At 42.8% G+C, this 19,143-nt stretch overlaps 1 protein-coding gene across 1 annotated transcript; it reads right to left on the bottom strand.

The window, feature by feature from the left end:
• Positions 1-3,420: 3,420 nt before the first annotated feature.
• LOC118334088 (charged multivesicular body protein 1b-like) lies at positions 3,421-9,192 on the bottom strand. The gene is made up of 8 exons (XM_035669909.1): positions 8,731-9,192; positions 8,288-8,385; positions 8,040-8,186; positions 6,477-6,545; positions 6,268-6,375; positions 6,080-6,123; positions 5,602-5,674; positions 3,421-4,242 (listed from the first exon to the last, which is right to left on the bottom strand). The coding sequence occupies exons 1-8, from the start codon at positions 8,744-8,746 to the stop codon at positions 4,195-4,197; spliced, it is 603 nt and encodes a 200-aa protein (XP_035525802.1). The 5' UTR covers positions 8,747-9,192; the 3' UTR covers positions 3,421-4,194.
• Between the last annotated feature and the right edge of the window lie 9,951 nt (positions 9,193-19,143).

Genomic DNA, 19,143 nt, shown 5'->3' with positions numbered 1-19,143 from the left:
TACTTCGACATGTGGCGGGAGGAGCCGGGGATCGAACCAACAACCTTCTGATTAGTGGACGACCCGCTCTTCCTCTGAGCGCACAAGTGAGAAGATTAGCTATTTCTATTTTATTCTTAAAGCCTCAATTAAACAAGGCAGTGGAAACACTACCGCTTTCGTCAGAATCAACTAAAAAGAAGCTTTGAAGGAGCTGACACTATTCACAACAAACTCACAGAAACATGCAATGTATATGAACCGGAGTATACAGCCATGCTAGTGGCACCGCAAGGCTGTACTTTGACACAGTGCTTTGTGCTACATGCTAACATGTGCACAGCAACAATGCTAGCATTCTGATGTTAACAATTGTTGTGTTTGCCATGTTCAACATCTTAGTATTTCGTGTTAGCAAGCTCAAACTTGCTCATTAGCACCAAACACAAAGCTGAGCTGAAGAGGTTGGGGTATGCCATCAGTTTTGCAGGTGTTTTGGCCATAAATCAAAGCGATGAAAAACTTAAAACTTCATCAAGTGACCACTAAAATAATTCCTTAGTACCTGGGGGAAACATGAATGTCTAAACCAAATCTTATGACAATCCATCTGATCGCTGTTGAGACAACTCTTTTAAGCCATACTAAAGACACCATGGACAGCCAAACCAAGAAGGGGAGAAAGGGCTTTGTTGGGACCTTTAAATACATGCGGTGAATGAGAACATATTTGTTTGAATTAGCCTGATGCAACAGTTGCAAATGTAAGTTGGTGAACTACGAAGAAGCGTGGCACCCAATCCACAACGCCTTCATGTGCGGAGACACAAAGACTGGCAGACAGCCTCAATAAAGAGTAAAAGACAAGGCTGTCCATGTTCACGGGTCGTTTGACTGTAAGAGATATCGGGGTGGGTGATGGGGTGAGGTGAAATCTTAATGAAGCGTGCTCTGGACAGGAGGGATGGATAGGGCCAGCTGTATCAGCGCGTGTGTGTATGTGTGTGCACGAGACAGTAAAACTGATTAAAAGCAGCGTTAACACATCTGACAGGAAGCAATGGTCAAGAGGTGAATGGAAACTGGGGAGAGCCTTGGGCTGCACCGATTAGACACACACTTATCAGCAGCAGCAGCAACAGCAACAGGCAGATGGAGACTGGGGAAAACCAGGGGAAAACCCTGGGCAGCAGCGATTGGTCACACATGCCCATCGATATCCGAGTAGAACCAATCAGCTCGGCTTCCTGTGTTTGACCTGACCCTTTACGCATAGTAATAGAATATTTCAAATGGGAGGCAGAGGAGGAGAGAGAAGACAGGGAGAGGAAAGAGTGAAAAAAGAGCCTGTTTGAGCCTTATTCTATGAAACGTTTCCATCTCAAACTCCACCTTAAATAGACGTTGAACCTCTTTACCGTCTACACTCACAACTGATGATACACTGTAACAAAAATGGGTGGAACTGTGACCATAAAATAATTTAATAAGGTATACCAGAAAGCATATAAACAACAAAAACAAGCAATATACACATATTCTTGTGAAATACAATTAAGTACAATATGTATCTATACTTGTAGTCCCACCATATCAGTTTAAACCTCTATTATATATTATAATGCAGCAGAGACGTGTTAATTCCATATTTTACAATCAGTAATTTCTTAGGAAGTTTCCTGGAAAGAACTAAGTAATTTGGTACTAATTATAGGGAGAATGGGAATTTTCTAGAAAGAACTGAAGAATTTTATTCAAACACAAGTAGGGGCTGCAACTAAGGATCCATTTTATTATCGATTTCATTTATCGTTTATTATCCATTAAACATTTAGTCTATGAAAAGTCAATAGTGAAGAAATGCCCATCACAACTTACCAGAGCCCAAGGTGACATTTTCCAAAGGTCTTAATTTGTTCGACCAACAGTCCAAAAACCGTGGAAGATATTCGGTCTACAACGACCCTTAAAAGCAGTAAATCATCCCATGTGAAGAAGCTGAAACCAGAGAATGCTTTCCTTAAATGTTTCAGTTGTGCTCTAACAAATACTAAAAGGATAAAACCGCTATGAAAGCAGTTGCTAACGACAGCTGTCAATCAACTAATCAGGATATAATGGAATATATATTTATTCATTGTTTATCATTGGAAACTTTATTCCTAATATACTGTATGTTTAACTATGTGCTTGCCTACAGACAACTTTCTAATTTTTCCAGCTGTGCACTGACTCTGAGTTATGCACCAATTAATTTGAAATAAACAATGGTTTTAAGTTTTCCTGGTCAACACTCTATTTTAGTAAATGACGTAGTTGTTTCTAGAAGACCTCTTGGAAATCATTCAGAAATTACAGACTTGTAAAATAGTGTTACACTAAGCTTTATTCTTGATATTAAAAATAATGTTTTTTATTGACATGTATCTTTTCCTGCTGAATCCCAGCTCGTGACTAACTGGACTATTTCACATCCTGTGCGTGAATAATAGTAGTCTAAGCAATCCACTAGCTGTAATTAGAGCTTTTGGACCGAGCCAGCGTGTGTGTGGCTCTGACCAGCCCCCCCCGTGCAGAAACCAGACAGGTCGGCCACAGGGACAGGACCACCGGCCCACCGGATCCCTGCCTGTCAGCAAGTACCACTCCTCTAGGAGTAGGGAAGAAAGCCACTAGGTATCAAAACCTGACACACACAGATATACAAACACGGGGTTTCCTCCAGAGCAGCGCTCATACAGGAGCTGTCTCCAGCACATCTGGAAGAAGCATCCCTGCACATATGTTGAGATGCACAAAGTGGAGAGGAAAATAGGCCATGAAAGACTCTCCCGGCTTTAATCATGCTGAAAGAGATGGCCACAGAAGGTTAAAAATAGATTTAAAACAAAACTTACTGAATACATTTTGCGGCTCTGACAGCTGAGGCACATGGAATTATAATTTCAGGTGATCTAACTCTGAGCAGAAATGACTGACAGCTGTTGGATTACTGGGGCCAGTATTTTTTGGATCATTCTAACGTCTGAGGACTTGAAGAAGTATGTGCGTAATAGGCAAAATAGAGACTTTTGTCAGTCTGGGGGCACTGATGATGATTGTGAATGTAGTTAAGTGTGTGCTGATGATGATTAGGAAGGACACAAAAAGGGTCAGAGGTGGCTGAGTGTCACTCTGGAAGACTCCCATCAGCTACGGGGCAGTGGGTGTGCTCATGTATAGATACTTGTGTGTGCTTGGACAGCACCTGTAATGGCTCCCAGCTGAGACTCGCCTCCCCCCTGGGATATGGTGAATTCTGTGTGTGTGTAATAGGGCACTGGCATGCGAGCGGCAGAAGGCCGCTTCCTCTACAGGTGACACCTTTGACCTCTCATCTGTTCCCTGTTGGAGGAGAGAAAGAGGAGGGGAGGGATGGAAAAAGGAGGGACAGGAAGGTATGCAGGGATACATACTTTTCCCAAAACACGGCAATAAACTGGCCAAAAAATGTGAGAAGTAAAACATGTTAAAAACGTTTTTAATGATTCTGTCTTTGCATGTAAGTGCGTGGTGAGCTACTAGAGTGGTAACTGCTACATGCAAAAATATTCCAGCTTTCTCATTTACAATGAGCCCTCTTTTTGGGTAAAATATAAAAAATAAAATAAGTGAGTTTCACCACTAAACAGCCATGGCAACAATACTAAAGGTCCCTGCATCCTCAGTCATGCAGAACAGTAACAATACAAGCATACTCTTAACAATACGCCGTCGGTAAATACATAAATAAATATATTGCTTTTTTGCATTTTATACATAGTATATATTGAAATGAGGTATTAGCTATTAAACAACATACAATTGTTTTTTCAACAATTCGAGCAAAAAATCCCATTCAGGAATATGTCCAAGGTGTGCCACCTTAAAATAAAGATAACACGGTCAGTAGTGTCCTATTGCCGAGCTAATAAATAATTAGAATACATGTTAAATATGAGAGTGCAAATGAACATTAATATGAAAGGACTGTGTTGGATATAGACCAGGATGTAAATATCCATTTTCCCCCTTGCTTTTATTTCTTACAAAAGAACGAATCTGGAACACAGAGGAGGGCACAGAGCTTGCAGGCACATGGCACCTTTTTTGTTTAATCTCCCCTTTTTCTCTCCCTGTCTCTTCTTGCTTCTCTAGCTCTTCTGCCTCCTCCTGATCTTGTCATTTTTCACATCATTATGACACCTGGCCTCGCAGTCTGGACAGCCTCTGGGAGAGTTCGTCCTGATAACGACAGTAAAACAGTAAGGGAAAGATCGAGATATAGACAAACTTTTACTGGTCTTACGAAGGCCAGCCATACAATATTTTCCTCTCTAAAGGAGTCAGTTTTAAACCCAAAACATTTTTCTTTTATTATAATATTAGCAGTTCTGAACTTGCAAAACATAAAAACCCCTTTTAGGTTTAAATGGTGCCTCGTGTAAACCACTGTGTCAATGGTATGCGGATGGGCTGTGTGTATAAATGTACTGTATCTTATGTCTGTCTTGTAGTTATGTTGTGTTGTATAATGTATACACTGACCAGCCGTAACATTATGAGCACTGACAGGTGAAGTGAATAACACTGATTATCTGCTTATCATGGCACCTGTCATTGGGTGGAATATATCAGGCAGCAAGTGAACATTTTGTCCTCAGAGTTGATGTGTTAGAAGCAGGAAAAATGGGGAGTGTGAGAATTTGAGCGACTTTGACAAGGGGCCAAATTGTGATGGTTAGACGACTGGGTCAGAGTGTGTGTGGAGTGTTCCTGGTCTTCAGTGGTCAGGACCTGTCAAAAGTGGTCCAAGGAAGGAAACGTATGGGGCTGCTGTTATGGCTGATCGGTGTATATATAACGGGAGGCTATGTACAGACTGTGGAAACATATTTCCGTGAAAGGAAAATAAATAATCTATCTATGTCAAGAACAAAAAAAACAAACATTGTCAATGGGGCAGCTTGTTGAGAAATTGACAAGTTAATAGTATCACTCCACCCTGTAGCTATGTCCTTCATAAACAGTGGCTGTGGTCAGCTTGAATTATGTTGGTTACAATGGATTCCACTGGTGAGTTATCATAATGGACAACATATCAAGACTTCTTCAGTGACAACTCAAACACTTCCTCCCACAAAATACACCTTTCCGCCGTCCATCTCTATGAATGTTCCAAACTGTCATTGTTTAGGTGAAAAATGGCTCGATATACTGCTGCTGCGTCACGCTATCACTCTCCATGATGTTCCAGAGCTCCACTAGGGGCTGCGTCTTTTAGTCATTGTTGGTGAAACAATTATTGTCTTGAACATGCTGAGAATACAGATGAAGAAATGTATTGAGCTGCAGGAGTGTTTTCAGGAGTTTCTGAGGATACTAGAACCTACATATTGTGCATAATCCAAGCTGACCACAGTCAATGTTTTAAGAGCCACCTCTCAATCATACAGGAGATCGCTTTAAATCTCCATTGGGTGACACTAGTTCACGTGTACCAATGAGACTGTCAAAGACAATAAACATAATGTGTGTATTCTGTTTATGGAACGTAAAACACTAAAATAGGGACAGCATAATGATAGGAATGAATGTGTTAACCTGCTCTGTTGATGCCACAGATGAAGCCAGTGAGGAAGTCTGTCCTGAAGGAAGCTCCAGGTTAAGATCCAACCTAAAAAAACAACAACACAGGAACATTTTCACTGTAACTTGGCTTCTTAGCTCTTCTGCAAAATGGGGGCTATAAAAGTAGTTCTGACCTCATAACACAGCTTCTTTAAAATTGTAGCCTTAATCTTAATGGGCTTTTTGTAGTACAAGGAAGCCTTGTAAACAGTAAGAGAGGTTTGTTCCCTAATCTTTATATCAAAGCCATTTAAATAAAGCTTTTAGTACAATTTATGTGTGTGTCTTGTGTTCTTAAACATTAACCTGCTTACTTTAACAAGTCGGTACAGTTGGTTTTTAATTCCCTGAATTTATATTTGTCCTTTATTAATGCTTTTGCTTTTGACATTACTGTTACTGTGGCAATACTTGTGTTTTCAAATTGTTTGGAGACTTGGGCCATACTCACCCTGCTTCATCAGCCATCTCATGCAACAGCATATCCACTTCATTCTAGGGACCAATCAGACAAACAGTTATTAAAAAAATATGCGATAGAGGATTCAATGTTTGAACAATCACTGGGGTTAAGACTGCCTTCAAAACTAGATACAGGAGCATAGTTTTCCCTGGTTGTAAAAGGAGAGTGCTTATTACCTGAGGTGTTGTTAGAGTGATGGTGTTGCCCATTGTGTCTTCCATCTGAGCTGTCTGCACATCAAGAGTTTCAAATTGGTTTTCAAACTTGTCCATTAATGCAGAGATCTGTAGAGAAAGATAGATACAGGAAACAACATCGCAAACATCTTAATTAACATATTTTCTTTCAGTTTGTTTGTATATGTGTCTGTCTGCGCCTGTGTTACCTTTTCCAAGTTCATGCTTTTCAGTGTAGAATCCATAGACTTGACCACTCCAGACATGGATTTAGATACCTGGGGGGGAACACATAAAATAAAGTACTGAAGCCTTTGTAGTCTCATCACTCTTTACTTGTTTAACTTCTTGTGAATCAAGACAGGATCAGGGCATCTGAAGTCTGAGGGAGATGGCTCTTGATATGGCAATGCTTAAAGTGCTGTGTCATTATACTTCCACTAGGTGTCACTTTTACCTTTTTAACCAGATACTTTGTCATGACTACCTCTCAGCCTAAAAGCATTCCTTACATTTAAAGGATGGCGCTGAGTGACGATTAAACATGTCAAGACCAACCTACCAATAGTTGACCGACTTAGTGTAAAGGGGTTTACTATAAATGCTATTGAGTTTTATGAGACAGGCTGTGGTATTACAACAACATACAGAGGCTATAAGAGGTGTTTTTTTATCTTCACCATCTCACTCTGTGCTTCCATTTCTATATACACTATTAAGTTCTATTCTATGAAATAATGTCTGTCCTACAGTGAACCTGAATTAAAGCAATTTAAAGAGGCTGTCACTCTCATAAAGAGCGAGAAGCTAAAAGCCTAAAGTCTGAAGCAGATCTAATGACATTACATAATTGCCGGCTTTTTGTTTGCATGTCTGGTAGCCTTTTTTTCCTCACTCTCACTCCCTCTGTCTCCTTTGTGTAGGACTTTTGACTGAGTGTATCTTAAGGAAAGACTACTTTGAACTTTTATTTTATTTTATTTTATTTTTTATTTATTTTAACCCTGAAATAGTTACTGAATGTAAGATCTTTTCAAAATGTACACTTTGAAAACTACATGCACGATGAAATATCTAGTAAATATGCATACCCATATCTATCACAGCGGTGTAACATATTTCTACCAGAATAATTTATAAACTCATATAAAAGCCATGTGATTTCTACATATTTGTCAGTAAACACAGGGGGTCGTTCTTAAGATCGTATCCTATCAAGGAGGCAGTTCGGTAAACAAAGCGGATGGCTACTGGGTCTGCTGTGTTGGGGTGCCCCGAGAATAACAGTAACAATACTGTGATTAAGAGATTATCTTTAAATCTGGATGTGTGACTGCAGTTAATATGTCAGGTATGTTTTTCACTGGTTGTCATTTACCTGCTTTACCTAGCATCAGGCAAGGCAATTCTTCTACAAACCAGCAGGGATGCTGGAAGTCAGTCAGAGTTGGGGGTGCTAAGAAAAACTATATAATGATGTCATATAAATGCATTTAATTCATGGTTTTTGCATTCATTTGAATGGCCAGGATAATGTATAGTCTATTTAGTAGTTATTAACATCCTTGTATAACTGTTTAGTGGATAAAACTGATAAAAAACAAGTAATTTTTCTGCCATAAATGCCAGTGTGCACGTTTAAATCCCAGTAAAAAGGGAGAAACTCGTTATCAATGTTTATGAACTAATGGTTTTCCTTATGCCAGATTGTAGGGGGGTGCTGCAGCCTCCTCAGCACCCCCCTACTTCCCATGTTGACCTGCAGGCCTGACCTGGTTCATAGTGACAGCAGTCTGGACCCTAGAAGCCACCGCATCCACGCGTGCACTCATCCTCAGGAAGGTTATGGACTGATGCTTCTGACGAATGGCATTTTCTGCATGGATCCTGGCTGCCTCCATATTACCCTTCTGGATAGCCTGAGAAACAAAGGGAAGGAGGAGTAAATACACAAACATTATATAGCCCTGCCTGTCCCTGGATCCTGAGCTCTAGTAAATCTACAAGATACCAAGCCAACCTGCTTGACTTTAGCCTTTTCTGCCTTTTCCTCTTTGTCACATTTCTTGGAGTTGCGCTGTAGATCCTTGGCAGCAAACTTGAGGTTGAACAAATGTTCTGTATTGGTAGTTAAGGGGATGGTTTATTTTAATGATGGTAATAAAGTGGAATGATAAAACATATACTGAGTATAAACTAAAAGACACAAAGACATGAGCTAACTCAACCTAACTCCTAAACAAGTAAAAATTAAACCAAGGAGTCATTAAATTAGTTTGGAGAGCTAGCTGGCCTACCATTTACCACTCTTTTCCTTTCTCAGTGAATGACTGGACAGAAGTAAGAAGCTACAGCACAGGACTAACATCAGCGACCTAAACCCAGCTTACATTTGGCCAGCTACTGCTGTATCGTCACTGTATCTACAGTTATGTCTCTGTTTGCATTCACAGGAAAGGATACTCTCCATATTCGACATGATGAAGGTCTCTTTCTGAGAGAAACACTCAGTCTGGTAACGTACTGTAGCATCCAGCCACTCACAGTTGTTTGTTTTGATTTGTCGCAAGCTAGCGACTGTAGCGAGGCGAGAGGATTCACTTGTGTTTACTTCCGCATTCGCTTTAAATCATTTGGGCATTGTTGCAGTTTTTTTGTTTCTCTTGCAGTCAAAATAATCAAAAATGTTTTTTTTTCCTTTGGGGGAGCTTTTATAATTTATTCATGTTAGAAAGTGTAGTTAGTTAGTGTAAATCGCTTTTAAAACGTTGAAAAGTATCTGCTATCGTGTTACGCATGCTCAGAACAGTAGTTTGAAGCATCTGCTTTGTATCATACACCTATGTGTAAATCATAAACAAATACAATGTATTGATCAGACGTGGCTATGTGCGACATGACTGTTGTCGTCCCAACTGGATCGATTCACTGGATCCACGGACTGTCCGTGGAGTGACCCATCTTGACCTCACCTCTCATCTTTGAACACAAGTATACCTTTCACCGCTGACGTCACACGGTCACGATTTTTTTTTTTTTTTTTTGCACGGCGTGCCCGCGCCTCCTACGTCACGATTGTTCAAGAGCGGACGAGGGTCGCGCTCAAGTTACCATGCGGGCTAAAAATAGTTTGTACCCGGGGTATCGGTGGGTTGTGGTACACGGCTAGTGACGTCATTTGCGCTTTTTTGGCGAAGGAGTAAATTGACCTTTTTTTTTTTTTCCGCGTTGTCAATCACTTTTTTTTTATTTTTATCTCTGATGTGCATTCAACGCGCGCGTGTGTAAACATCTGTAAACATCTGTAAGCACATGTGGAGTTGTGCATGGAGAGAAATAATGGATGTGTGACCTGATAGGAACATAAAGTGGGGAGGGGGTCCAAAGAGGAACAAAACAGTCCGGTATGTGCGGTGATCGCCAGGGCGGGCGGGGGGGGGGTGGATGACTCTATACTGTTGTATTTGACTGATACCTCTGTTATGGACACAGCAGCAACCCCCGGGAGTATAAAGTGTTGCTGTGTGTGTGTGTCTTGTCGTGTGTGTGTGGTTTGAGGGAGAGTGAAGAAGTGAATGGGAAAGATGTTCAATAATAAATGAAACCCACACAGACGACCCCCCTCCCTCGCTCCCCTCAGCACAGACTCATCCTAGGTGACACTTTTACACACAGAGAAACAACAAATAAAGTGTCTGGTATTCTCCGCAGGCTTGTGTTTATAAAAGCCCTGTGGGATGCATCTTCAACTTCATTCAATTCTTCATTCATCGAACAACATCAGCCTTTTATATTGGTTCTGAAATAACCTAACTTTATTTTATAACACAAGATGGAGGCTTGGCTACGCTATTTAGGGAATATATTCACCTGTTACGCCTCCTCTTCTTCGTGCCGACCCCATTGTTTGGTGACCGTACAACAGCACAACACAACACACCAACACACGCACACACACACACTCTCCCCAGTCATAACTGAATGACGGCAGGTCGCTATGGAAACTGCGTTACGCCTCGGGCGGCCGGAGGAGAAAACAAGAGCGCGAGGACTCATTTCAGTCTTCGTTTCAGCACCACGCGAGCTCCTGGACAGCGCCCGAATGAACTCGCGCACAGTTTCCAGCCTCACATGCCTCAAAAGGGACAGAGCAGCATCAGCACCGAGCCGAGCCGGACTGGGTAGGGACTTCAGAAGAACAACAAACCCACGCAGAAGAAGAGACACACTCCGGTCCCGAAGCTCGGTGGATACTCGAGGTTTAATCCCGCCGTCACACCGGGAGCCGGTCGCTCCTTCAAACGCCACAGCAACAGGTAAGAACCTCCAGCTCTGTAAAGTTGGATCATTCACTTTTCTTTTTTTTTTCTTCTTTTTTCTAACCCTTTTTTTTGCTGGCTGCATGGAGCAGACAGACCGGTGTATCTCTAGTGTGTGTTTTTTTAAATCCTGGCACTTAGGAGTACATCTGCCCTTTTTATCCTGCCAGGCACTTAATTACCCTCACCGGTATCTCAGGAGTAAGTAAGTGCGTGATTAGGTGATTAGAGTGAAGATCAGAAGGGCAGAGTGAAATTCAGCAGGGCTCTGGATCAGGTCCAATACATATCTTTATTCATTTTGTTGGACTGTGAAACAGTACAGAAGGTAAACTGTAACATCCAGTTGGTGGTTATTTTATGGGGAAACCACAAGTATTGTCAGGGCACAAGTTCAGCAGGAACTGTGTATTTTATACAAAATGTGTGTTCAGTAGATGTTGCAATTACATTTTGCAGGATAAATACAGAGTTTTTTTAACCACAGTTCATGGGATTATAATTGTTTAAGTGAGTGGAAGATGAAAAAAGGGATATTTAGATAGACACAAGATCAATGTACAATTTAAATATTGTATTAGTATCATTTAAGAATAATTTTGTATAAAAAATAGTCCAGTATAGGTAGGGCTTTATCTAGAGTTTTCTATCCACAGGACTTAATTGTTTTCCCCCCTCATATACTACTTTATATATTTAAAACTAGAGATGGTAAAGTTCCACAGCATTGTTGTTTGTGTTTGTTTCAGCTTTATATTCCCGGTGCATATGAGACCCTCCGATTTGTTGGCTTTTCAATGGCCATAGATTATGTGTGTGCTGAGCCGATACGCCTGGATGAGTCACTCAGGCTGCAAGTTTGCAGAAGAGTACGGAAGGGGAGGGGGAGATACAGGGGCTAGCTGGAAAACAGTCCCGCAGTGCCTCTCTGCCTCTTCAACACATTGTTTCATCATATATAGCATCAGTGTCAACATCCGGAAATGTATTCACCGTCTCTGGATGTAGGATTTGTATCTTGCACAACTTGAAGTTCAGCTTGTTGAGGGGGGGGCACAGACAGATGTCTCATCCACGGCAGTTTTTTACGATTTTTGTGTTCTCAGACTCAACTTCTTTTGTCTTCTGGTAAGCGTATTCACTTCCCTTTGAATGAGCAGAGAAGGTGGCTGCCTTTTGTAGCTCTGCAGATGCCACGGAGTAAAGTGCTGTCCTTCGCTGTTTGTTGTTATGTGTGCAACGCGAATCAGAAGATTTATAAACACTCCCTGTAATAGATTGTTTGTGGTTGTTACAGACTATAGCCCTCTGATGTCTGACAAACTGCCACCAGAAAGCACCCCATTACTGCTTATTAGTATCCCAGTGTTTACCCCGCCAGTATTGACAAATCATAGCAATCAGCAGCATTCAACTGTAGCACTGAGTGACATCTATTGATTAAAGCAAACAATAGATCATAATGGGCTGCCATGAACCACAGTTGCACACTCAAACACGAGCACTCACTCCCTGAAACACTTTTATGTGCACCCACAATCATACCCTCAATCACATAGAGTCTACTGACTGACTTGCTTAGGCAAATGTTGTTTGGCATTATTGAAAAATGTGTCTAGTTTGTAGAGATTGATTGATGGAGTCTGGATGCAGAGGCTGCGTGCGTAGCTGCCAGGAGGATTACACAGGTGAGAGCCAAACAAAAAAACAATTGCTGATATTAAATCCCACTTTGTTCCAATTTGTTGTTACAGTTTACAAAAGGTGTTCCGTAAAAGCCCGTGTGCGCTCGCACGAGTGCGCGTGGGAGTCGTTGTATGCAATGTATACACATCATGTGGTGCACACACGGACACAAAAACAGATGTGTGTCTTTAATTAGTGACGTTGGTGTGATTAATGCAGTCTGCTGGTGATGACTCATTCAGCTTAACCCTTGCTCCTCTGGTGGAAACAATCAATAAACAAAGATTTAGTCTGCCTTTACATGTCATTGTTATTGTAACTATTATTAGTAGTATTATTTTACACATTATTCAGGTTTTTTTTGTAATTCTGTGTAATGTTTTAAAAAGAAGTGAATCAGATATGGTATCGGACTGAGATGGAGTGTAAACAAAGGGACTAATTGATGTGATAGAAGTTTAAGGTGGTGAATAATATAATGTGTTTATTCCTTATTTGTTGTGATCTGGTTGAGCAGTAAAAGAATATTTATGCTAAACACATCTATGTGGATGGCCCCATGTGTCAGCTTGTCAACACAGCAGTTACATTAGCATTGTGGAAAAGCTGTCAGCCAAGCTGTGACTTGCAGACAGCAGACTGGCAGGGAGCGTGCATATGAGTGTGAGTGAGTGCTAAATATGTGTGTGTGAGAGAGAGACAGAGAGAGCGAAATACTTAAACACATAGTGCATTTTGTTGGGGAGTTGGAATAAACTCTCACTGTCGTCCTCCATCCCTCCCTTCAGGGCAGCAGCATGTCTGAAACCAAATCCAGTCAGCGGTTCCACAGCCTGAATGCTGAGCAAGTGGAGGTCCTCCATCAGGTTTTGTCGGAGGTGGTTCCAATCCACGGCCGTGGGAATTTTCCCACGCTGGAGCTGCGTCCACGAGACATCATCATAGCCGTGCGGGCCAGGCTGCAGAAGCAGGGAATCACAGTGAGAGATGTGCGTCTGAACGGCTCCACGGCCAGTCACGTCCTCGTCCGAGACAACGGAACAAGCTACAAGGACCTGGACATCATCTTTGGAGTGGAGTTGCCCAGTCAGGAGGAGTTCCAGGTATTATTACTGTGCTGCTTGGTTATGAAAAGGAAGCAGGTCAATTTAATAAGAGTTGAGCAGTGGCAATCAATCCCCTAAAAAGCATTCATTCTGCTGTATTATCCTTGAGTAGGCCACTGAATCTCCACTGTCTCTAGGGTGCTGCAGTATTGATTTTTGTGACGCTATATTGATAATGTTGTTATAGTAATCCTAGCGATAATTTAATTGTAGAACGTTTTACCATAGGGCTGAATCAATAGTACTGGTTTTAATATTTTTAATAACATTATACAGAAAATGAAACCACAAGAGCATCATAATATTCAGTTCAGTGATACAAGCTAAATTGCACTCAGATTGTGGTCATCGGTTTTGGCTTTCATCTTGTTGACTTCTTTTCCTCCCAGGTGATCAAAGAGTCAGTGCTGGGCTGCTTGCTGGACTGCCTACCTGCTGGGGTCAACAGGGAGCGGATAAGCAGTTCTACAATGAAGGAGGCATACGTCCAGAAAATGGTCAAGGTCTTTAATGAGCACGACCGCTGGAGCCTCATCTCCCTCTCAAACAACAGTGGCAAAAACCTGGAGCTCAAATTTGTGAGCGTGCTGAGGCGGCAGTTTGAGTTTAGCGTTGACTCCTTCCAGATCATTCTGGATCGTCTCCTTGAGTCCTACATGCAGCAGGAGTCACAGCACAAAAAAAATACTGTTGATCTTAAGCCTGCAGAGAATCAGAATAAAGACTCTCCCTCTCTGCTCAAACAGGCCACAGCTCCAGAAACAGAGAAGTCCACTGGTAGAGACTTACCCAGCAAAGAGGGGCCTCAGATCAGTCAGACACAAGAGAGAGACGAGGTGCATGAAAAAGAGTCCCAGACAGAACTCTTGCAACAAGCTGAACATTCAAACCAGATAAAAGACTCCAAAGTTGAAGAAGACAACAAAGAGGAAACACCTGCAGAGTTGAAAGAATTGTCAGACCATGGAGAAAACTTAAGTGAGACAGACTTCTCTGACCAAACATCTCTAAACCCTTTGTCAGAAAAGAAACAACCCTCTGAGAAAGCCAAACCACCAACTCAGATTGAACTTAGAGACGAGCCGGAGCTCTCGGATGAAACCAAATGCTCCATGAAGGTAGAACAGTCAGAGCAAACCCAGTCCTGTGATGGCCAACAACCAGCACAGTCAAATCACAAAGAACTCTCTGTCCAGAAAGAACAATCTAACCACACAAAACCCCCTGACGAACAGAAAGAACTCACAGAGCAGATGGGAGAGTCCGAGCCGCCAGAAACCTCAAACAAAACCCAGACAGAGTCACTAAACCTGGCAGAAGAATGGCACAGTACAGACTTCAGTGAGGATCAGAGAAGCAATGAAAATGATATAACACAACATGTGTCTGCTCCCGACTCCAGCACATCTTCACATGCGAAGATAGAGACACAGTTGACAGATGAAAGAAAGGAAGAAACAGAGACAGGGGAGCAAGCAGAGAGGGAAAATGACACGGAAATAAGTGAAGTGACAGAAGAGATTTTAGCATCAGAAGCAAAAAACGTAGAAAACACACAGGGTATTGATTGTTCCTGCTCCACCTCTTCCATATCTCTTACACTTTACAACACAGAGCCTACTGACACACAGGATACACTGGAGATTCACAGCACACTACACACAGATAACTCAGATAAAACACCTAACACACTTGATGCCGTCAGCCCTCCAGATACTCAGGATATTTTACCTGCACCACCCAGCCTTGTTTCTGACAAAAAGACCTCCTCTCCACCCTCTTGTAAGGCCTCAGAAAGACTGTCTCACATGGTGGTCCTCAAACACTCCTCACCCAAACCCCCCCGTAGGATGTGTAGGAAGGTTCCCCCCAATCCTTACCCCAATCCAGTTTCTGAAAATGAATCTGTCATAGCACCCTGTCTAGATCCAAACCCCTGCCCTAGCCCTGAACCTGAGATAGCCTTTAACCCAAAGCCAATAGCTCCCGGTTCAGACCCTACAACTACCCCAACAACCCCTACTGAAACAAACCCTGAGCCTGAACCCAACCCTCCCACTAACCTAGATTCAAACCTGGAACTTACCTCGGCTCTTGATCCAGCCCCCGATATAATCTCCGCTTCTGCTGTGGAGCCCGTGTCTGCTTTACCTCAAGAGCCATCATCCCCTCCGCCATTCACAGAGAGTTCACATGAGACAAGTATTCAGAGCCTGAAAGAGACACCATCTATACATGTGGCTTGTGATGAGCAAAGCCAGTCGTCCCCTAGAGAAACTGTCCCTGCACCCGAACTATCAGAGCCTCTTGACTCAGTGGACATGTTAGTTTCACACACCGACACGTCTAGCTCAAATGCCCAAGAACCTGTACATACCTCAGAAGTTGAGCTCAGTGATGAAGATGAAAACAGAGAACTAGGGACCAAAAAGTTGGACTTGAATCAGCCAACCGGCAGCCCACAAGAGACCACAATTAGTTCACCCTCCTCTTCCCACTGCGTCACCCCTCCTGTTTCCTGTCTCACCCCTCCCGTACTCAGTCTTTCCCCTCCCTGCTTTACTCCCTCGCCACCCAGCCTCAGCCCTCCGCCATGTCTGACCCCTCCATCTCACTGCCTCTCATCTCCAATGCTGAGCACTGCTACCAGCTATAGCTCTCCACCCCTAAGTTTCAGCCCTACCTCATCCTGCCTCAGCTCACCTCCGTACCTGACCCCCCCTATGCTTAGCCTCAGCCCTCCTCCGCTCTGTCTTAGCCCCCCTTCCCCCTGTTTCAGCCCTCCCCTCCTCTGCCTCACTCCGCCAGTGGAGTCAGAGGACCTTGTACCTCAGGTATCTTCAGACATGGAGCCTTTGATACTGAACACAGACAGCGAGGAACAGATTAAAGAGTCCTCCCCACAGCCAGGAATTCCTCTCCTACAGCTGGAGGATGAAAAGGAACAAGATTATATCTCATCGTTGCCTCGGGTTGCAGAGCCTGTTTCTTTTCCAATCACAATCCCGAGCTCCACCTCACATGTGCTGCCTCACTCTCAGTCTGGAGGCCCGGGGGAATCTGCCCCTCCAAAGGCTGATGAGGCATCCAGCTCTGTGCCTGAGAACAAAGAGGTCCCTAAGGTAACCGCAGACATGCCTGAACAGAGCAACAGTCCTCAGGCATCTGACTCTGTCCCTGCTGTCGAGGTCCTGGCAGAGAGCATGTATGGTGACTTTGAGGCAGCAATGGACCACCTGCGCTACCGCCTAATCGCTACCAGGAACCCCGAGGAGATTCGAGGTGGTGGCTTGTTGAAATACAGCAACCTGTTGGTCAGGGACTACCGACCGGCAAGCGAGACTCAGATAAAGACGCTTGAGCGCTACATGTGCTCGCGGTTTTTCATTGATTTCCCTGACGTGCAGGAGCAGCAGAGGAAGATCCTGTCCTACTTGAAGAACCACTTCATCGGCGAGGAGAGAAGCAAGTACCAGTACCTGATGACGCTGCGTCGCGTGGTAGACGACAGCACGGTGTGTCTGATGGGACATGAGAGGCGTCAGACACTGAACATGATCACAGTGCTGGCACTGAAGGTTCTAGGAGAGCAGAACATTATCCCCAACACAGACCATGTGACGTGCTTCTACCAGCCTGCCCCATACCTTGCCGAGCACAGTGCCCCATATTTAGCAGAACCCAGTTACTGCAGCTACTACATACCCCAAGGGGGATCAACTCTGCTTTACCAACCGTACCCCTTACATTTGCACACACAGACTGGACTAGTCTAAAACACACACAGACACACACATCATTACACAAAACACACAGTCGTGCAAGGGGCAGGTGCTTGCCATGAAGAAAGAGCTGGAGAATGGAAATATAATCCAGGGATAAACTGTTTGGTCTATAATAGACCTTTGGGGGTGGGATTGAGTGGATTTTCACAGCAAACCCTCAGAGTACTCTGTAAGATTCTAACATAATTATATGTAATTATCTGGGCTTTGTGGGAAAACAATAATTCTTCCGATATTGTTAAAATTCCAGAAAATGCTGTATGCACTGCATGAGTCATAGCCCTTTGGTCTCCCTAGGAAACCATCTGTGCTGTTGACATTCACACACAGACACGGACACACACAAACATGCACACACACACAAACACACACAAACAAAACACACACTTCCAGGTTCTTGAATTCTTGTACACTCTTTTCATGTTCTTACTGTGTTGTTCTTAATGGGTTTGTTCAGAATGTGGACCTTGCCTGTGGTTGATATTGTGCATGGATAAATTAGGACTGTTCTCTCACTGCCAAATACTGTGTGACTACTATGCTTCTTAAACAGTTTAATGTAACTTTGTTAATCCTTTACTTAAGGGGTGTATTCTGAAAAAATACTGACGGACAAGTCTACCAGTGTGTACAGTACTTTCATCAGAACACACACATGCATGCACAACACATACACACAAACACATGCACACAACCATACAGTATACTGTATGCACACAAAGTTAGACATGCATGAGTAGCTAAATATATATCACATCCTGAAGTCAAGGCAAAGGCTTTTAATTTAATAAAAATTGATCTATTTTTGCAAGACTTTCCAAGATAATACTCAGTGGTAAACAAACTGGTTAGTTCCTACAGATAAATGCCAACAACAATGCCTTTGCAATAGACTGTACAGTGTATTGATTACAGTATATCGTGTGCAGATACACTGCATTGTTTTCAGGTAAATTGTGTTAAGATGTAGTGCTTGATTCCTTTCCCTTGTGGAGTCTTTTCTGTAATCATGTGAAGTACTGTACCATCTAGTGTTGATTTATTTAATGCTAAAGTTTACTCTAAGGAGGTGGTCCGGTTATAACCATCTTTGGGTCATCTCTTAACATGGCAAAACCGAAAGAATTACATTTAAACCTGTATGACTCCTCTTAGCATGAATCAGCATCCTCTAATTCAGAATCAACATGAAACAAGTTAAAATCCTGAGTTCAAAGCCGTGCAACAGCAACTATGACCAAAGATGGTTTGGTAGGGAAAATCAAGTGCCTAAATGTGAGACATCATTGGCATGTCTTTATCTCACTGCACTGGGGGCGTTAATGGGGTGGGCCTGGGGCTGGGTTGGGTGTGTGTTCAGTTGTTGACCCCTGTTATTGCTGCCCGTTTTGATGTCTTCTTTAATGTAGTCCTTTGTTGTAGTTTATTCATGTACATTTTGATAAAAAATAAATGGGAAACTCAACAAACCTTCAGATGTGAGAGAAATTTAATTCTATCAAAAGCAACTAAGCCTTGACTTTAAAAAGAAAAAGAATTCCAACATCACTTTTTTCATGTCTTTTGTCTCCGTTCTCATTCACACCCTTTCCACTTTTCCCCATGCGCTAGCTTACGTATCCTCCCCATGATTGCGCTCTGCAATGATCCACTTAAGCGTGACCGTCAAATCACGATGGTGCTCAGGAGCGACCCAAAGCTGCGAATTTCTGCCTGCGTAAGGCCTCTTATCACAAATCACCTGTCCTTTAGATATGTTTGGATCCGAATGACGCACGGTCTACGCAACACAGCAGACTAAACAATGTGTAAATGTGAGGAGAATATGGTTTGTGAGGTGTGAGACTGAAAGGAGAGATTGGAGAGGAGGGGGCCAGAGAGGAGTGTGTTTATACGTGTGTGTGTGTGTGTGTGTGTGTTTTTCTGTGTGTGTGTGTGTGTGTGTGTGTGTGTGAGAGAGTGTGTGTGTGTGTCAGAGAG

This window comes from Morone saxatilis, unplaced genomic scaffold, assembly GCF_004916995.1.
Source record: "Morone saxatilis isolate NCDOM2014 unplaced genomic scaffold, NCSU_SB_2.0 Contig22, whole genome shotgun sequence".
In the NCBI taxonomy this organism is placed as follows: domain Eukaryota; kingdom Metazoa; phylum Chordata; class Actinopteri; family Moronidae; genus Morone; species Morone saxatilis.
This window is presented reverse-complemented; position numbering and strand designations above follow the sequence as displayed.